At 45.7% G+C, this 18,844-nt stretch overlaps 2 protein-coding genes across 2 annotated transcripts; one reads left to right on the forward strand and one right to left on the reverse strand.

Moving 5' to 3' along the window:
- Window positions 1-3,272: 3,272 nt before the first annotated feature.
- On the reverse strand, window positions 3,273-5,177 carry LOC127306224 (uncharacterized). Its single transcript, XM_051336850.1, has 3 exons — window positions 4,620-5,177; window positions 3,724-3,793; window positions 3,273-3,555 (listed from the first exon to the last, which is right to left on the reverse strand). The coding sequence occupies exons 1-3, from the start codon at window positions 5,010-5,012 to the stop codon at window positions 3,494-3,496; spliced, it is 525 nt and encodes a 174-aa protein (XP_051192810.1). The 5' UTR covers window positions 5,013-5,177; the 3' UTR covers window positions 3,273-3,493.
- A 6,397-nt stretch (window positions 5,178-11,574) lies between these two features.
- LOC127306222 (uncharacterized) lies at window positions 11,575-12,395 on the forward strand. Its single transcript, XM_051336849.2, has one exon. It carries the CDS (start codon window positions 11,719-11,721, stop codon window positions 12,115-12,117), a length of 399 nt encoding a protein of 132 aa, XP_051192809.1. The 5' UTR covers window positions 11,575-11,718; the 3' UTR covers window positions 12,118-12,395.
- Window positions 12,396-18,844: the final 6,449 nt, after the last annotated feature.

Consider the following 18,844-nt stretch of genomic DNA (forward strand, 5'->3'; position numbering starts at 1 on the left):
GCGCTCTTGCTGCTTTTCCAGAGCGTCCCCGGAAAGCGATTCACATAGCTCTACAGCAGCCTTAGCAGCTTTTATGGTTTTATCCGGACTACTGTACTTAGGTTTCTCTATGATGCTCACAGATGCAGAGACACTCTTTCCGGTAAGAACTTCCTTACGCAAATCCTGGTCTAGATTGCGAGCTCTAAGCCGGTTTTCCGGTTGCCTAGCCGGATGAGCGCTAACAGAAGGAAAGCCATGGGCAGCGTGATACTCACGTAGGGTTAGGTTCAGCTCGCGCTGCGCCCGGATGATGTCGTTGCCGTTCTTGAGCAGCCTCTGGCGCTCTGCTTCCAGCTCCGCCTGAGCCGTTGCCGGGTCGATGTTCTGCGCGATGGGCGTGGCGAGTACGTTCATGGCCGCTTCGAGAGGAGTTTCCGGTAGCGCGGAGGCACCCGCAACCACCTGGTCACGCTCGGTCGGCGGTTTGGCCGAGCGCGTGGACTTCGTCGCTCCAGCGCCTTCCGCCGCAGGTCCTTTGCCGGTGTCGCCTGCGCCAACGACCAGCACCTCGATGCTGCCGGCGGCGCGGCCGCTGGGAAGTGCAGATCTTGGCGGGTCCGGAGCCACCAGCACCGGCGAGAGGTACTGGCGCTCGGGGACGGTGCCGTAGTAGACGCGGAAGCTCCCGAGCTCGACGGTGTGCCTCTTCTTGGGGAACTTACCGCCGCTGGCGAAGTAGCCTGTGTTGTCGTTGATGAGGTCCATGTCGAGGACGCGGTCGACGAGCGCGGTGATGACACGCTCGCTGTCGATGGTGAGGAGGCCCGCCCGAATATGAACTCCAGCAAGCGCAGCTGCTAGCCCCACGGTGGGCGCCAACTGTCGTCGTGGTGAACGAGCAGATGCCATGGGATGGCTTAAGTTGGGGCCGAATGTGCGCTAGAGGATTCGGGGGAGGGTTTTTGATTAGATTGGACGAACTTCCGGATGCTTTCCTCAAGAACACAACCAAAGGAAGCGATGCAAGAAGAAGAACACAAGGAAGAACTCTGCTCTAGATCCTTTTCTTTATTGATTTCAACAGGATACAATATTTTGGGAGACAGAGCCTTACATAACCTGCCCGCGTAATGGGCTACCCCCTCTCCTTATATAGGGAGAGGTTGCTTACAGAACAAGGAACCCTAATGGCATCTTTGACTAGACAAACTACTTTTACAAAGCTACTTTAATCATAAACGGCGGCGCCGGTGTCTTTAATCAGGGAGGCTGACGTCCTCCGGTTGCTTTTGGCGTCATCCTCCTCTTTATCGTCAGGCCTTCATTTAAAGCTACTTTGCTTAGCTCATCTTTGTCTTCTAGCTCTGAAGAGAATCTTTGACCAGCTTTGCCGACATGCTCTTCTTACCGGTAGTCCGGTGTCTTCTTTATCCGGTTCCGGTATACCCCTCTGGGGGATACCGGCTCAGCTTTACTTAGCCAAATATTGAACTTTGTCCTTCGGTATAAACATTAAACCTGTACCTTGATGGCTCAAACCATCCGGTTTGGCATGCCTTTGGCATACCGGGGGTCATTCCCCCAACATATTGTATGTGACCTTTCTCTGGATTGCATGACCTGGCTACCAAGGAATTCTTGCATACAACTCTGTTGCTCGTGGGGATTGGAGGAAGATTGATCCGAATGTCCATGTCACACCCACAAGTGGAAACCAGAAGCTCTCTGATGTTGGTATATCCTCAGGGTGACAGAATTGTAGCTCAGCAACTGCTACACCTGCAATCCAAAGACAAACAACATGAAAATCCGATTCAAAACATCGTCAGCGTAGGCATGGAACAATGCTAATAGAGCCTGTGGCATTTCCTGATTGCTCACACTAAATTGATACAGAAGACCAGAGCTCTAAAAATGGTCTCTAAGCTCCATCTTTATGGATAGCAGCCCCGTCATCTGTGGAACAAATAACATAATTATCATTAAATAGACAGCTTGTCATCACAAGTGCTTTGTTTCATAGTATTACGTATGAAATGATTCGAGAAATTTTGGAAGTAATGAAGCATGCATTTTCAGGCAGAGAATACTGATTACCTGTGTAACTCTGTGAACATGCTTGAACCCGCCGTATTGTCGATATGCTATAAGCCATGTAGACAAGTTCTTTGTGGTTTTATTTGCTTTTCAGTCCCAGTGCATTCCTATGTTTGTGCACATCGGCCTTAGCAGCTGAGAAGTTTCGTACACAAGGTTAGAAGGATGAAAGTTCAATAGGTGCGGGTAAACTATAAGTGCATATATGTGCCGGAGAATTGTTGCATTATTAATATATTTCCTTTATCGAAAAAAATAAAACTATTGCATTAGCCAATTACAAATTATATAATATCAAAGATATAAGAAAAATTAAAGCATGATGTAAAACAGAATGTAATGGCATCTCAGAACTCATTGAAGCCTCTGCTATTCCTGTTAGCTGATTATTTTTTAAAACTTCCATGCAGTAAAATATCACACCACTATTATTATGATCATCAATAAATTTCAATTGTAAGCCGTAAAATCACAAATCCAGAGTTACACTGCACAATGAGGCAAGGCTAGCATTATGTTGTTTTCTTATGTACTAAGCTTTTTCAAATACATCAGATATCGAAAAGCTGTAAATACTTCATGCCTCCTTGAGACCGCCCAACTCCGCTATATCTTTGGCCTAACAATTATTAGTGTTTCCGATATTGACCAGCATCGAACATTGGTGTTTCCGATATCAGAAAAGGTTGCAATAGGTAGACCAAGTATAAACACAATAGCCAGTGATTAGAAAAAATAAGCTGAAAAGGAGGTTTTTGCGATGTGGAAATAAGTATATTTTTAGTGTTGTGATTTAATTAAATACCCACGGCTGACATATCTAACTGGTTAGTGCCCAAAAGTTTCAAGAGAAAACAAGTGAAGCTTTGCTATTTCATCAAGACACCAGCATGTGTCTTCGGATCTCCTGGATAGTCAAACCTATATCAACGGAAACTTTTGAATGGAACAAAAAGAAAATGCAAAGAAACCTGACCTACTGGAACCAGGTGTAGTTCTGTTTGGATCCAGGATAATCAAATTTCAGACAATACATCGACACCTGTTGCCAAATAATCAATGTTTCAAAAAGCTAGCCTTCAACAACCTATAGAGATTCATCTTTCTCCATCTCTTATTGAACATAAAGTAACGAGGTCAACCATGCATTAAATATGACATGACTATATGAGAGATCTACCACATTATGGCACTTGAGTAATAATTATCTGAGAATATTTGAATAAGTGCGATGCACATGGAGAATTTGAGCTGTTTTGACAACTATATAGCCATACACTACAACAACATGTGGACCTATGCATCAACTAAATATACTACATTACTTCATGTGGACTCCAAATTAGAACGGTAGATAAGAAGTATGTAAGAGGATACAAATCATTCCTGGATACAACAAGAGAGTTCAACTTCATCAAGTCGATAACGTGATGGATCTCTTGATGCAACTGAAATTTTCTTTTCCTGCTCGTCCACCTTCAACGTAAACAATAACCAGTCAGTCTCAGTCCAGAATAAGTATAGGGCTCCCACTGAAACTTAAGACTCGATATGGCATAAGATTAGGATTCAATAGAAGTAAAAGAAATTTTAACAAAAGCGATGAATATAAGCATCATTTTTCTTGTGTTTCTATTTGCATACCTTGAACATCTTCTCCGGTGATTGATGCAACTTGCTCCCATAAGTGGAACGTAGTCTGCAGCTGACCAATCTGCAAAAGAAAGGTCCTTATCCTCAGACCAAAAAGAAGAAGAATGCCCAAGATACATGTAGATTGTAGATTAGCTTTCTCTTCAGGAATAACATAATTAACCGGATAGATAAATACATGAATATTCTGAAACTATAAGAGACTTAGTAGCTTCCACACGGTAACAACTTTCCTTCTAAACTATCCAGTCGAAGAGGCCTTAGATTACCAGATAAAGCGGACCAGTTAGGTGTATATTGTATCTGGTATTAAGAAAGCTTGGCTAAAATCCACATGTATATACTTACGCATATATCCCCATTCTACAGTACTCCTAAACAAGCTAGCAACAAATCATTTAAAAACCTTCCTCGTAATTCTTCTTCTCTCAAGTCATCAAAATGATCGCAGAGATAAACGAGATGTCGTTAGCATACAACAAGAGAACCTCCCTTACACACCCCATTCCACAAGCCCATCAGACAGTGGATAATTGGATTGTTTAAATTGGATCGACATTCTTTGTAACAGCATATAGTCTGCCTACAAATTTCTGATCCTATTCCAGCCATCATAAATCTTTCCATATGTTCATTCGGTGGTTCCCTCATGCCTCACTCAGCCATACACTACCAAAGAATCTGACGGACTACAAAACTACAGAAGTTACAGAACCAGTATTTACATGTTAGTAACTCAGTATGCAAGTAGCAGCACAAATAAATGGGCATTGGCAGCAGATGGGCATGACATGCAAACATGAACAAACACATGCTCCAATTATTCTGTTGTCATTGGTGAACATACACATGAACACAAGACGAATTTTCAGAGGGAGGAGGGTTACCAAGCGGAGGATCTCCTCCCAGTCGATGTAGAACAGGTGTCCTGCGGGGAGCCCATGCCGAGGAATCCCTGGGAGGGCCCTGCGCTGCGGAACGCTGGGTGCTGGAATTCGATTCCTGGCCACGAACCCTAGTGATAATATTTGGGCGAGGGATGTCATGAACTTGGCATGTTTTGGGGAGAGGGGAATTGGATTGCGTGGTGACGGTGGAATTTGAACTCCGCACTGGCCATCGCTAGTCTCGCCGTCGTAGTCCGCTCCCGCGCCGACACTGCCCCTCCTGAGCACGTCCCTAACGAACTCGACAGCATGCGCCCTCTCGCTGCGGTCCCAGTAGAGCACGACGGCCTTCTCGACGCGGCTGAACCCAGGGCGCAGGCCAACGCAGTCCATCTCCCCGAGCAGGGCGGAGACGTCGGAGACGTCGCCGCCGGCCACCACGAGGCGCTCGATCCAGCCGCAGGCGATGGCGCGGTCATGAGCTCCATGGTCTCGCCGTCGATGCAGTCGGCGCGATGCAGCCAGTCGAAGACCTCAAGGAGCGCGCAGTAGGGGCGTCGCGGCTGTAACATCCCAAATTTTCAGACAAAGAAGAAAATGACTTTTCCTTTTTCCAAATATGAGAACCAACAAAAACTTTTATTACATATGGTGCTATGCATAGTGCTCACACCAAATACTTGTGTCATTGCCATGATTGTTTGTTTATTACTTTGAACATATTTCCAAACCCTAAACATCACCCCTCTTCTCACCATCCTTTATAAACAAAATAAATAGAAATTAAATTAAATAAGAAAAGGGCCTATGTGCCTATACTATTTTTGATAAAACTTATACCTAGGCCTTTCTACCTTGTTTAGATGTTTTGAAAACATCAACACACTTAACCTAGTACCTACCAACCAAATCAAGTGAGAAACAAAATTCAAATAAACATATGCATAGAGGCATATGTGGCCCTTAGCCATTTTTACCAAATCTTGACCTATGCCCTATTTGCCTTACCCAAATGGTTGGAAACCATGAGTAACCCTAACCAACCTCTTTTGAACCCAAAATCATGATCCTTTGGATCAAAGAAAAAGAAAGAAAAAGATTTGAGAAATTGCAAAACCCTCACATAAGGTTTATGGCCATTTTTGAAAATCTTTAACCTAGGCCATATAAAATTTTGCCAATGGTTGAGAAACCCTTTTAAACTCAATAGGATCCTTTTTGAATCAAAGAAACCAAAATCAAATCAAAGAAAAATCAAAAACCTAGTTGCATGTGATAATGGTCACATGTGACAATTTTAATATCTTACCCACTTTGAGCCCTTCTATTAAGAAATTTTCAAACCAAACCCTGCCAACTCTTTGCACCTCATCCAAGACCTCATCAAGGTGAACACTTTTGATGTTGACCACTTTGACCAGAGAGTTGACCATTGCTCACATTAGTCAAGCCAAGTTGCAACTTTGAACCCAATTCTAGTTTCTCTCAAACTCTAGAAATTTTGCAAACCAACTCCAAACCTCAAACCAAGACCACCAATGAGTGCCAAACATTATTTAGAACCCATCCATGCAGAATTTTAGTCAAAATCCCACCCATAGGACACCTTTGCTTGTATTATATGTGGAGCACATAGAGTAAACATTAGGGTACAACCCCTCACCAACTATGTACCACCTCTCACCCCCTCTCTCTTTGGCTCACCAATAGTGCCTTGTACTCACCAATGACCTCACCTAACCTAGCCATGCTCACCTAGCACAAGGACACACCACTATGCAAAGTACTTGTCTATGTCACTTACAACTTTGGCAACAATTACTTGTACAAGCTCTAGACCCCTTTGCACCATGCTAACCTTGCCAAACCAACCCCTAACACCTCACTACTGCTTGCCATGCTCTCAGAGACATTGAAATCGGACCCAAGCCATCAAGAACATGCCATGCCGGCCCTCATGGTCACCACATTGCCATTCCCCTCTCTGAGCAATTCTACCGTGCACCACCTTGTCACACATCTTCCCCTCACTCTCCTGGACCAGCCAGTACAGGCCATCGACGAAAACACGCGCCACACACGCCAGCACGACGCGCGCCCTGACGTGCCCACGATGCCCAGAGCACGCCAGGACGTGTCACTGGACACGCCAGAGCACGCACCCGCCCCGTTGACCCCGGCCATCTCCTGCCCTCTCCTCTCTCCTACGCACGCACCAGGGCACCACCTACCTCCTGGACATCGTCATTGGCTCGCCGGTGCCCTGTAGACGATGCCATGGACGGCGACCGTCCGCCAGTACAGCGCCAGTAAACCACGTCCCCTGACCTGCTCCGTCCTCCGTTTTCAGCGCCCTGACGCGCGTCGTGACCGCCTCGACGTCGCCAACAGTCCACGCTCACTCCCCTGGCCCCGCGCGACCTCTATCGCCGGCGTCATCACTCACCTGCTCCGCACCCTCGGCCACCACCTCGCGCTATAAATAGCGGCCACCCCAGCCCTCAATTCTCACACCATTCTCGTCCCCTCTCTCCCCTGATCAAGCTAGCTAAGCCCCTCCTCCCAATTTGGCCTCTCCCGCCGGAATTTCACCGGAGTCCGCCACGACAGCAGCCCGACGGAGGCGACGACTCCGACCCTCTCAGCACCTCTCCCGACCCTCCTTCGAATCGTCGTCATCGACAACGTCGATTGCCCGCCTCGCCGACCCCGCCGGACGCCGGTAAGCCCCTCGCCGCGACCCCTCTGCCGCCGGCTAGGGTTAGAGCTCGCCGGAGCTCGTCCCCGACGAGGATGAACCCTGGACCGTGGATCTTCCTTTTAATCGGACGGCTGTGGTCACGTACCGTTTCGGCAACGGCTACGAGCCACTGACAGCGGACCCCGCCGTCAGGCCCCTCACGCCCGCGTGGCAGCTCAGCTAGGCCGGCCCATTTAACCTCTCCCTGGCCCAATCTCGTTTCCCGCCTGCGGTTTAAATTCAAATCCGTTTATTTATTTTCTGTGATATTTGCTCTCAGATGCTTTGCTAGAAATTCTTTATCTCCAAATCTACTGGGCCAAAATTTATGAAATGGGTATTGTTAGAAAGCTTAGAGTTTCCTCTATCCAATGCCATTGGTTTGAACCCTAGATGTGTTGTAGAATTAAAGTAGCAAAATAAATAAGGCAGGGACTTTTCTGACTTCAAACAATTGTTAAAATTCAACCAAAAATGCTTTTGAGTTGATTCCAACTCCTATAATCCACATTTCACTTACACTAATTGTTTTTGCAAAAATATGCCATGCCTACTTTGAATGATCATAGCCTAGATTAATTAGAGGTCTATTTGGCTATTTCTAGTCAAAGATATTGTCCAAAACTATGGGAGTTTGTCTCTCACTTAAATCTCGTCACAAACATTCCATTATGAGATAGAGACTCTGGTCATTTAGTTATCATATGGTTTGTTTGATGATATTAAATCATCACCATGTTAGGATTAAAATGTATGAGGTGCTCCACCTTATTTAAATCATTTTCTTAAATGATAAGTATGAAGAGGTTGACTTTGGTCAACCTAGGTCATATATTATTCATGAAAGAAATTAAATCTTAATAAGATAATGAGAGGAATTTATTTCTCTAAAGAAGGAAAAGAAGCACCTTAATTAGTATGAGAGGAAATTATTTTTCTTAAATAAGAAAACCAATCCACCAACTTAAGAGTAGTATGTGATGCTAGCCTAGCTTGTGTGACTTATGTTGTGCTTAGTTTAGTATTTAAGATTAGTGTGGTGATTGTATACCTCGTATTCGATTTTAGACGCTAGTACCGGAGACTATCAGGAGGAGGAGGTATTCTACCAAGAAGAAGGAGAAGAAGATCACTTTGATCATTTCCCCAACCAAGGCAAGCTAATACACTTGGAAATTGCAAAGCTCTTCAAGAGCAATGCATCCCCCTCTTTATTTTATGCTTAGTGGTCCTATCCCAAGTTTTACTATACAAGTTTTACTACTTTTGATTTATTTCAAAGTTACTTTTTGGATTCATGTTTCACTTGGTCTAGAATAGCTTAAGAATACCAAGCTTAGACTAGAACAAGCAAAGCTAAGTTAGCACCCCTCATGATTAGTGCTATTGCTAACAAATAAAACTTGACTACTCTAGATGGGAACTTAGTGAAGTAAAGTGTTTCTGAATGATTTTTGAAAGGTGTTTATGACTAAGAGAAGATGGTGATTTTTGATTTAAAACTGATATTGGTTTGGATGCGATACCTTTCCAATTTACAAGTACCCCCACAATACCTGATTATGGGTAGGGCTTAGCTGGAAATTTATGTGTCTTAGTATGGGTTCCCTCTGAACAAGCACCATAGGGGTTACGCCGAGGCTGCCTCCGTCGAAAGTGATATGATGTGAATGAGGTGAATTGTCCGGCCAAGCCCTGTGCAGTTCCCAGGATGACGGTTTGTCTTCACTGGGAGGCCAAGCTCATGGGGAGAGGTGCCTATACTAGGATAAATAAGTGAAAGGTTAAGGTTGATGATCCGCGTACTGAGTTACGATGATTCGGGGTTATCCCCGACGGATGTAATCAAATGTTGTGGCACAAGTGTGCAACCTCTGCAGAGTGTAAACCTATTCGAATAGCCGTGTCCACGGTTACGGACGGTTGGAAAGGCCATACAGTTTCCGGTGTCAGAATTTCTTGAAAACGTTGAATGGTGAAGGATGACTTGACTTGAATCACAACTGAGTTGTGGGAATGACACTAATGTTCCCACTTGAGTAAGTTAGGCAAATGAAGAGGTTTTGGTTTACTAAAGTGCTTATGAAATAAAACTGGCTTTATGCAAATGAAACTAGAGCTTAGAACCCCCTTATTATAGTTGATACTACTTACATTAGTATTAGTTTGCGAGTACTTTAAAGTACTCACGGCTGTGTCCCTGGCTATTCAAATGGCCAGACTATGAAGAAGAGTACCGGAACCCGGAAGAAGGACAGCAGGACGCCTACGACAACTAGGATCACTCCTGACGTCAACAGTTGCCTGTGGAATAGATGGACTACTACTACGCTACTTCGCTTCCGCTATGTGTTTTGTAATTGATCAATAGATCAACTATTATTGTAATGAGACTGGATCATGGGATCCCTTGTTGTAAGACAATTAGGTGTTGTAATGAATGATGTGTTGTGATATCAATCTATTATGTCTCGCAAAAACAATATTCCTGGGATTGCGATGAATGGCATAATAGGCATCTGGACTTAAAGATCCGGGTGTTGACAGCGGCCCTCCTGCGTGAAGTAGACGAGCACGAGCTGGAGCTCCCGCGGGGAGACATCGGCGAGCGGGGCCTTGTCGTCGGCCGCGCGGCGGGCTCGCGCTCGACGTGCTCGATGGCGGCGGACAGGAGCCCGCCGCGCCGAGGCCGAGCTCGGCGACGTCGGCGGGGATGACGTGGTAGAGGCGCACCGAGCGGGGGCGGCGGGGGCAGAGGGAGACGGCGGCCGGGCGCCGGCATGGGACCGAGACGTGCGGGAAGGCGGCGGTACGATGAGGAATTTTGCGGCGGTAGGGTTTCGGGTGCGGTTGGGGCTTCGGCCCAGGTGAGTCCGTGCGGAAAAGAAATGCTCCGGGTATGACGAAAATTTAGACGTATCGAGAGGTGGGCAGAATAAGGAACACGTTCCTCCTTTTTAAGTAGTGTAGATGGTTGATGTAAACAAATATATTGTATTTCATTTAGTATAGCCACATGTCAAGTTAGTATTAGCTTTTTTCTTCATCACTTCATCGGTGGAGAGATGCCTTTTGAGAATGAAAATAGTGAAGACATTTTTACATACTAACATAGGTGCTCGCTGTAAGAATCACTGCATCATTTATTTCTCGAGCAAAGATTTTTAGCTTTAATTTAATGTAAGAATGTCATAGATCTCTTAAATATGAACAAAACACAGAGGCTAACAAAATTATCAAAGTGACATTTTTCGAGAATTTGTCGCCTTGGCCATTGCAGAATTCTTATGCACACAGCTAGTGAGATACATGAGCAGTTCGAAGCCTACCCAATCATACTGCAAATTTAATCTTGGTAATCTGCTAGCCCAATACTTACGAATTGATTAGTCAAATCAAGATTATTCTGGAGATGTATTTAAAATGTACATATAAAAACATGAATATTAGGTTTCCGGTCATGTCATATTAGATTATAGTTAACGATTTTTTCATTTATGAAATAAGCTATCGAATGTCTCCCTGTAACTTCCACGACATGGCATGCCGTGGTTTATGCACGAAATAAAACCAATTCGTTTAACAAGCTTACTATTTTCTTGAACATGTCAAACTTTACTACATCAGTTACACGAGAGAATGGATTTATTCTTATCATAATTTTGTCAACAAATAAAGGTTGTTACTTTTTGATAGGAAATGATGGTTATATGATGGTAACATTATATCATGTCAATTTGCCATTTGGAAGACATGTCATCTGATCGATTATATAATGTTACTATTATCGTACATGAGGCAAAAATAAAACGCACCAGTTACATGGGGCATGCCGATATTTATTTACTGGCTAGATTAACATAGGAGATCCTAGAAGTATCGAAAACAATCTAGTCAGTCGTGCCGAGATCCCAACCTTAACAGCGAAGCAAAATCCCATCCTTTGCTTCCTGTCCTCCGTGTACGAATCTCTCTTTCTCGATGGACTATACGAGCCCTCCTGTTCGATCTGGACCGTCCACGAGTATTTCGGTGGTCGGCACGAAGCTTCTGGTGCCCATCCGCCCCGTACTGACTCAGCCATCGAGCACCTCGAACGTGTCGTCCATCTAGATCCGGTCTACCTGCCTGCACCGCGTCTACAAGAACCGCTCGCAAACGTACGCACTCTCCCAGCATCGCGTCGACCCGTCCCATAGACCCTTTCCACCCCCAAACTCCCCACCGCCCACCTCTCCGCTCCCCTCGCTAAATCTGAAATCTCAGACCCCAAATTTCCCCATCTCCCAAATCCCTCCTTCCACCAAGAAAATCTCCGGCGAATCCAACCCCAAGCAAAGTCGAGCCGATCCGTCGACGATGGCGCTAGAGTGGGTGGTGCTGGGGTACGCGGCGGGCGCGGAGGCGATCATGCTGCTCCTGCTGACCCTGCCCGGCCTCGACGCGCTCCGGCACGGCATGATCACCGTCGTGCGGGGCGCGCTGAAGCCGATGATGTCCGTGGTGCCCTTCTGCCTCTTCCTGCTCATGGACATCTACTGGAAGTACGAGACGCGGCCCACCTGCGGCGACGAGCACGCCTGCACCCCCTCCGAGCACCTCCGCCACCAGAAGTCCATCATCAAGTCGCAGCGCAACGGACTCCTCATCCTCGCCGCGCTGCTCCTCTACTGGATCCTCTTCTCCGTCACCTCCCTCGTCGTCAAGCTCGACGCGCTCCAGCACCGCGTCGACAGGCTCAAGAAGCGCGACGACTGATCTCATCCTCCCCGCCGCCGCCGCGGTCCGACGGTGTCGATGTTTCTTCCTCTTTATTACTCGTTTATGTTCCTACTAGATACATCAGTCCTGTGATGCATGTTTCCGTGTTTTTTTTCTTGATGTTGTAGTGTGGATGTTCGAGATCGTGATCCGGATTTCATGAGCGTTTAGTATCTGAACCAGATCTACTTCGAGTAAAATAGGCCTTCCTTTAATTATGCGCTCGAGATTGTTATGGAAGAACAGTGTTATTCTAAATGTCCTTACGAATGTCACCCCCGAGCATAAATCTGGATATCTGCGATCATATTTTTCATGTCTTTACAATAATTCTTGTTCGATCTGTCATGTCACATGCTTCTGAAATTTGTAGACCTGGCTGCACGGGAACTGGAATCTGTGTTTGATTCTTGAATTTAACGGAAGTGAAAAAGCTTCGATGGGGCTAATGTCTGCTGTCTCTAGAGTTCGATTTCATTTATGTGAAATGTTAAGTGCAATTTGCTGTTAAAGAGGGATACCCTGTTCCTTCTTGGGTGATTAGGTAGTTTGAATAGGTTGGCTTCACCGTTTGGCAAACCAGAATAAAAATGATATAGTACTAGTTCAAAGATTGGAATATCTGAAGCAGCTTCAGAAAATTTGATCATAGTTTCTTCTGCATGTTCCTATAACTATTTCTCGAGTTGATTTGTGTCACCTGATACTTCTTCGATGCATGTTTTTAATTTTATGATTTCTTAATGTTTGTGTGCTGCTTAACGATTTGTCTTATCAGATGCTTGTGAAATTAAGCATAGACTGGAATTATATGCAAGTAACGAATTTGATGAAATCGAGCAGCCTTTGGAGGTTAAGTGCTAGACAGCCTAGACCTGTTATTTTGTGAAGGGAAAAAAAAAGATGTTAGTAACTTACCCATCATGAGCAAGAAGAAAATCTGATCCTGTTTTTCTGCATTATTCTGGTTAGCTTCGGTAAGAGTACAGAAGTTGGAAATATTGGAAAATCTGATCCTGTTTAGCTTGTTTCAAATGTTCCTGTAACTAGTTTTAGCGATTTATTTTGTGCGTAATTGTTCTTCTAATGCATGTGGCTGGTGCTTTTCTTATTTCTGTGTTTGGAACTTCTCATCTGAATTTGCTAAGATAGACGGGTATTCATATGTTTGGTTGAGTAAATGATTGATGGACTGGTGCATTAAGTTTGGATGAAAGTTGATCGAGTAGTGTTTCTAATATTTGCATCATCTTTCATGTGGCTGGTGTCAGTTTGAAGCAATTTGTTGCAACCTCTTCATGAGTTCAGTATTTGCTCATCCCCTGTCTTCCACGTTGTGTACATTTCTAGTTAATTTAACCTGAAATATCTTCCATTTTTCACTGAAGAGTGAATTCTGAATTGGCGCCTATTTCTCTGATCATTAGTGAATTGGTCCACATCTGTGCTCTTGTGCTTCAGGAGATCAAGGGTAGTTGCTTACCGAAGTTGGAAATATTTGAAAACGTGATCCATTAGAGTATAGTGTTTTCTAGACTGGGCTTGCTGGATGAGTCTGAGTTTGCTCCCATGACTATTCATCAAGCAGAACCAGCATACGCGATTGGCAGTAATTTGATGAAGTCTCATGATGTGCTGGTGTTTAGTTATACGAATGATTTTGGTGTCTTTCCTGTCTAGGATAACATCTGAACTGCTAACATATAGCAGTATATTGTATCTGCAAGGTTTAAGCTGCTAGCATCTCTGAAAGCCGGAAGGGATTTGCCGCAATGGCATGGACCCTCTAGCTCGCTAACTCTGATAGATTCTTGCGCTAGCGCTGAGCTCAGGTAATTGGTAAGTAAACACGAAAAAACTTCCAGATGGAAGTAATGAAAAAGAATACGAACTAATAGGTTTCCTCAGTCTGTAGAACCAGACCTCTGGAGAAGGGTCTGAAAGTGATAAGCTCTTCTTCTGGACCAGTATGGGTCATTGCAATGGCTCCATTGCAATGCTCTTGCTGGCTAATCTCTTGGGATAAGCCTAATCTCTTGCATAAGCTTTGTTTTGACAGGGACGATTTGAGGAGGCAAACGTTCGTCCTCTCCTTTGTTTCGTTTATAAACTTGAAAACATAAATATTTGATGTTTCGGAACTGCTCTTGCGATATTGGCGACCCCTCCTCTCCCTCCTCACCGTCGTCAAAATTGTGATGGCCGCCTGGTTTTTGCCCAATAGTTGGCTATTGGCTGCTAGTTGGCCTCTTATTTTAGCCGCTCTCCTTTCCAAAAGCACACAACACAACAGTTCTGTTACTTCTGCTCATGGTGGACGTTTGGTCAGCATGGTACGTAACCTTTTGTGGGTCGAATTCCAATCCATCATGGAGATTGTTTCCAGTGCAACCTTCTCCACTAGCCCTGATTCCAGTTCGACGGCATAGGGTAAGTCCACCTCATTCTCTATGGGGGCTGCAGTTTACCGTGCTACTTTGAGGCACTAAATTAAAACGATATGGGGTGACCGGTCTGGTCCTCAACTATGCCAAACAAGATAAATATCTTCATGCTCTTGTTTGCCATTGATTGCCTCATCACTCATGAAAGCCTCTTTGCAAAAAATTGCTCGCCATCATACTCCTCTGAGCGTTGCAACTCCCTAAAGCCCTCTTGTGGTCATGCGACATGTTCTTCCTTTGCAGGTTGGACCCTTCCAAGAATCAAAATTTGAAATCCCTCTTGTCACCTCTCCCTATCTTGTCATGGATGTGGTAGTCATGATCATCCTCTGGCAAATCTGCAAGGTGCGATATTGAAGAATGTGATTTGCCCTATGAAGATCACTTTTTTTTTTAGATAAAAGGCCTAAAGGGCCCGACTTTAAATTAATAAAGCCCTCAACCGGCTAGGATACAACGGTGTTGCTTACACGCACTTGAACAAGTTTAAAAGAAAAGCAAAGCCCTATAGGAACTAAGAGCACCGGGAGCCGCAAGCAGGGCCGAAGCAACAGCAGCAAGTCCTGGAGTGCCCCTGCACATCCAGTGCAGGTTTGGACATTGGCAGGAATTAACCTGCGTCCCTAGACTGCCCAACCTCTGCTGTGGAGGAGACTGCACATTGGCACTCGGAGCCGAATTCCGTGAAGCCGCACCATCGAAACACCATCTTGCACAAGCCACTAAGAACTGCCACGGACGGAAGGGACAAGGGCCAAGCAAAGAGGAGAAGCGCCAGCGCCAAAAGGATGAAGAACCGGCTCAGAGACCACCTCGCCGTGCTGCTGCCGGAGGAGGGACCCTTCCCTCCTCACCCAGGCTCGAGGGTGTCGACCCACCAGCAAAACAGGACATAGAAGTGGTGTAGCACCCAAAAAGCTTTGAACTTGCTGGGAAGCGCCTCCGACCTTGCCAACACCATGCCCACACCGCACCATCGTCCAAGCCTCCAAATTGTCAACTCCTCCGTCCCCTCATCCCAAAGCGACGCCTCCAAGGAGGAGAACGACGCGGAGCGCCGTCGTCGCTCGGCCAAAGCCTAGGTTTTCACCCGGGGTGGAGGGGAAGGGAAAGGTAAGGTAACCTCATCCGCCCTTCAAGAAGGAGAACGGCGACCGAAGTCGTCGTTGCGGATGTGGCCGACTTGCCAGCCAAGGGTTTCCCCGGAAAACCACTGAACGCCTCGCACGGATGCGGATCGGTCGGTCCGAGGACCATCGAAGCTGGATGCGGCGCGGAGAAGAAGAGCCATGGAGACATAAACAGGACAGACATAGAAAGCGCCAGGGCACCACTACGCCGCGACAAGACTTCCGCCAGCTCCTCGCCGTCCACACGACCAAGAAGACCAGCCAACACCAGCGAGCGCCACCCGCCTTCCGGTCGACGCCGCCACCCACCGTCCAGAGCCGCCGCCACGGGAACCACGCAAGGCGACCCTACGACCTGCAAAGCACCGGTCTTCACCGCCGAGAGGTCTCCGGAGGCCGGAGATGCCGGGGAAGGGGATCCCCTTCCAGATCGACGGCAAGCAGCCCCCTTGGCTGCCAGCGTTAGGGATCTGGGACGGAGGCGGGCAAGCACTTGGCCCCGGGGCCCCTGCCCCGGCCCTGCACATGGCAGCCAGAAGGCCACCCTGCCCGGCCTCGTCGATCGCCGCCCGGAATCGCCGCGCCGCCATGGCCGCGCACGCCCGCGTCGGGTCGGAATCGGCCCCCGAAGTCCGACCTACCCTGCGCGCGTCGCCCGCCGACGGCCGCAACGAACGCCGCCGCCGCGAGCACGCCCAGCACTGGAGCCTCCACACCGCGGACGAGCCGCCGCGCCTGCGCTTTCGACCAGACGGCGCCCCCGGCGACAAGCCTCGGCCCGCGCCGCCACCGCCGCGCGAGGGGAAGGAGAGGCTCGCGCCGCCGCCGGCGCCCGGGGCTTTGCTCCGGCGACGCTCACGGCGGCGGCGAGGGAGGGAGGAGGGGGAGGAGGGTGGGAGGAGGAGGCGGCGGCTAGGGTTTCGCCCTGCCGCTCGCGGGAGCGGGCAGGGACGAAACGGTTTTTTTTTTTTTTTTTTTTTTTTACTATGAAGATCACTCCTCGACCTTATTTGGACTTTGGTATGTGGCTTGCGACGTCGAGTTTGTTTTAGATGGTTTTGAGACCTAGATTATGTCAGCATGTTTGTGCGTCGGAGAACAACCTTTGGTTGCTCGTTGGGCGGGATTGTAATTCTCTTGCCCTACCCATGTAATTTTTCTTCAAGTATATTCCAGCTACAAACTTTTTATGGCTGCTAAGCTTCATCGAGCTGAGTAATACCAAGCGATCAGATTTGCCAGTCCAAAGAATGCTAATTTTTTTTTTATTTTTTTTGCGAGGAAATGCTAATATTGACAGAGAAGACAAACAAACCGTAACTAAATTAATCATGGATACTTTATTGACAGAGAAAATACAAACAGATTGCATCTAACAGAATCAACCTATAACATCTACTCCAAATGTTAGAACAAGAAACTCCAGCAAGATCTAAAAGAAAACATAGAGGATCTGACAACACTCCAGATGTAGCAGACAAGGGGCATTACCACATACCTCACCTGACAGCCCAGAAAACCGCAAAATTTCCAACAGTTAGCAAGTCTTCTCCTTTTTCCAGGAAATCATCTTAGCCATTCTACGAAACAAACACCACCATCCAAAAATTGACATTTGTAGCCAGTTGCACACTTGACAACACTCCAGATGTAGCGGGCAAGGGGCATTTCAGAAAAAAGGTGGTTACTTGTTTCATCTTTCCCATAAATAGGCTGATTTTTTTGCAAATTCCCGAGCAAAACATCTCATGTCAGTATACTGGTGTTCAGAACCATCAAGATAAATGTTTTAACCTTATGAGGAATTTTAACTTTCCACGTGAATTTTAATACTTGTTAATGATGTGTGTCATAATATATATACTCTGATTCAATTGATGTTACTCCCTCCGATTCATATTAATTGACTCCAATATGAATGTATCTAGAACTAAAATGTGTCTAGATACATCCATATTAGAGTCAATTAATATGAACCGGAGGGAGTATTAAAGTTTAATTGGAAGTTTAAAATTAGAATTTAAGAATACACTCCACATTTCGCAACATGTAGAGTAGCACAAGCACGTGCAGGTGGGGCTAGCTAAGATGTTTAGGGTTTGGGTACTGCCTTGATTACTGGTCCATGATAAAAACAAATTAGTATGTAAGATAAACAACATCACATGCCAAAATAAGGCGACCAAATCATTCTGGTACAATAATTAGTGATCAATTGGAATGAGCAAAAATTCAACTCGGCTCCTGGATGCGTAATGCTCCCTCTACCAAAAAATTATATTTCGAAATGTCAAAAAATTTGGACAAAAAATTCTACATGTACATCTTCATAATATATGTGCATTCGTCAAGTTTCACGAAAAACCAATATTTTTTGTGGTCTATGTAAAAAAAGTAGAAAGTTTATCTTGTGAAAAGCGTTATTTTTAGCACTTTTTGTCTTTTTACACACGTCACGTGATACGTCGATTTTTTATGAAACGACTTTGTGAGCGCGTAGCACGTGAAGATGTGCATGCGATTTTTTTGTTTTTTTACTAAAAAATTTAAAATTTGTATAAAATACATTTCAAAATATAGGGAGCATATGCACCCATGTTCCAAAACACCTCTCCCATGAGTCCCATTTATCCCTGAAGGAGAAAATCTTTGTCAGCTCTAGCTTTCCTATATAATTCCATCGCCTCCTGCATGACCCTATCTTGCGATAAGATCTGCGCCCTTTTCTTGCATGAAGGATGAGTAGAGATGTAATTTTGAAGTTCAGAGTCAGATCCGGTGATCTTTCCCATCTTTTCATACACTGTAGGAGCTATCTGTGGATCAAAACCAGCAGCAGCTTGTAGCATGATTCCAATGTGATCTGCCTCCATCTCCATCCTACAATGATGACACTATCAGAAGAGCTTATGGCAAGAAATACTTGAAAATGTTAGATGATGGGATAAGCAAACAATAAGGTCGACAACTATACAACTACAGTAATAAATTGAAGAATGAATCTCGTGGAGCTGAAACATCTTAGTTCACCATAGATATTAGAGCAACTTATAAAACAATATGGGCGGCATTACCCTAACAAGGGCCGCGGGTGTGCTTTATATATGAGGCATACATCAACGTACATACAATGGACTCTATACAGAGATA

Source organism: Lolium perenne, chromosome 6 (genome assembly GCF_019359855.2).
Source record: "Lolium perenne isolate Kyuss_39 chromosome 6, Kyuss_2.0, whole genome shotgun sequence".
Classification (NCBI taxonomy): domain Eukaryota; kingdom Viridiplantae; phylum Streptophyta; class Magnoliopsida; order Poales; family Poaceae; genus Lolium; species Lolium perenne.

What these genes read in the sequence shown, in the direction of transcription:
- LOC127306224 (XM_051336850.1), bottom strand. Translation starts at nt 5,012, where the DNA reads ATGGACTGCGTTGGCCTGCGCCCTGGGTTCAGCCGCGTCGAGAAGGCC. An exon ending in GGGAGGAGATCCTCCGCTTG is followed by an intron (nt 3,794 to 4,619) that starts GTAACCCTCCTC and finishes TTTCTTTTGCAG; the next exon opens with ATTGGTCAGCTGCAGACTAC. An exon ending in CACCGGAGAAGATGTTCAAG is followed by an intron (nt 3,556 to 3,723) that starts GTATGCAAATAG and finishes TTTACGTTGAAG; the next exon opens with GTGGACGAGCAGGAAAAGAA.
- LOC127306222 (XM_051336849.2), top strand. Translation starts at nt 11,719, where the DNA reads ATGGCGCTAGAGTGGGTGGTGCTGGGGTACGCGGCGGGCGCGGAGGCG.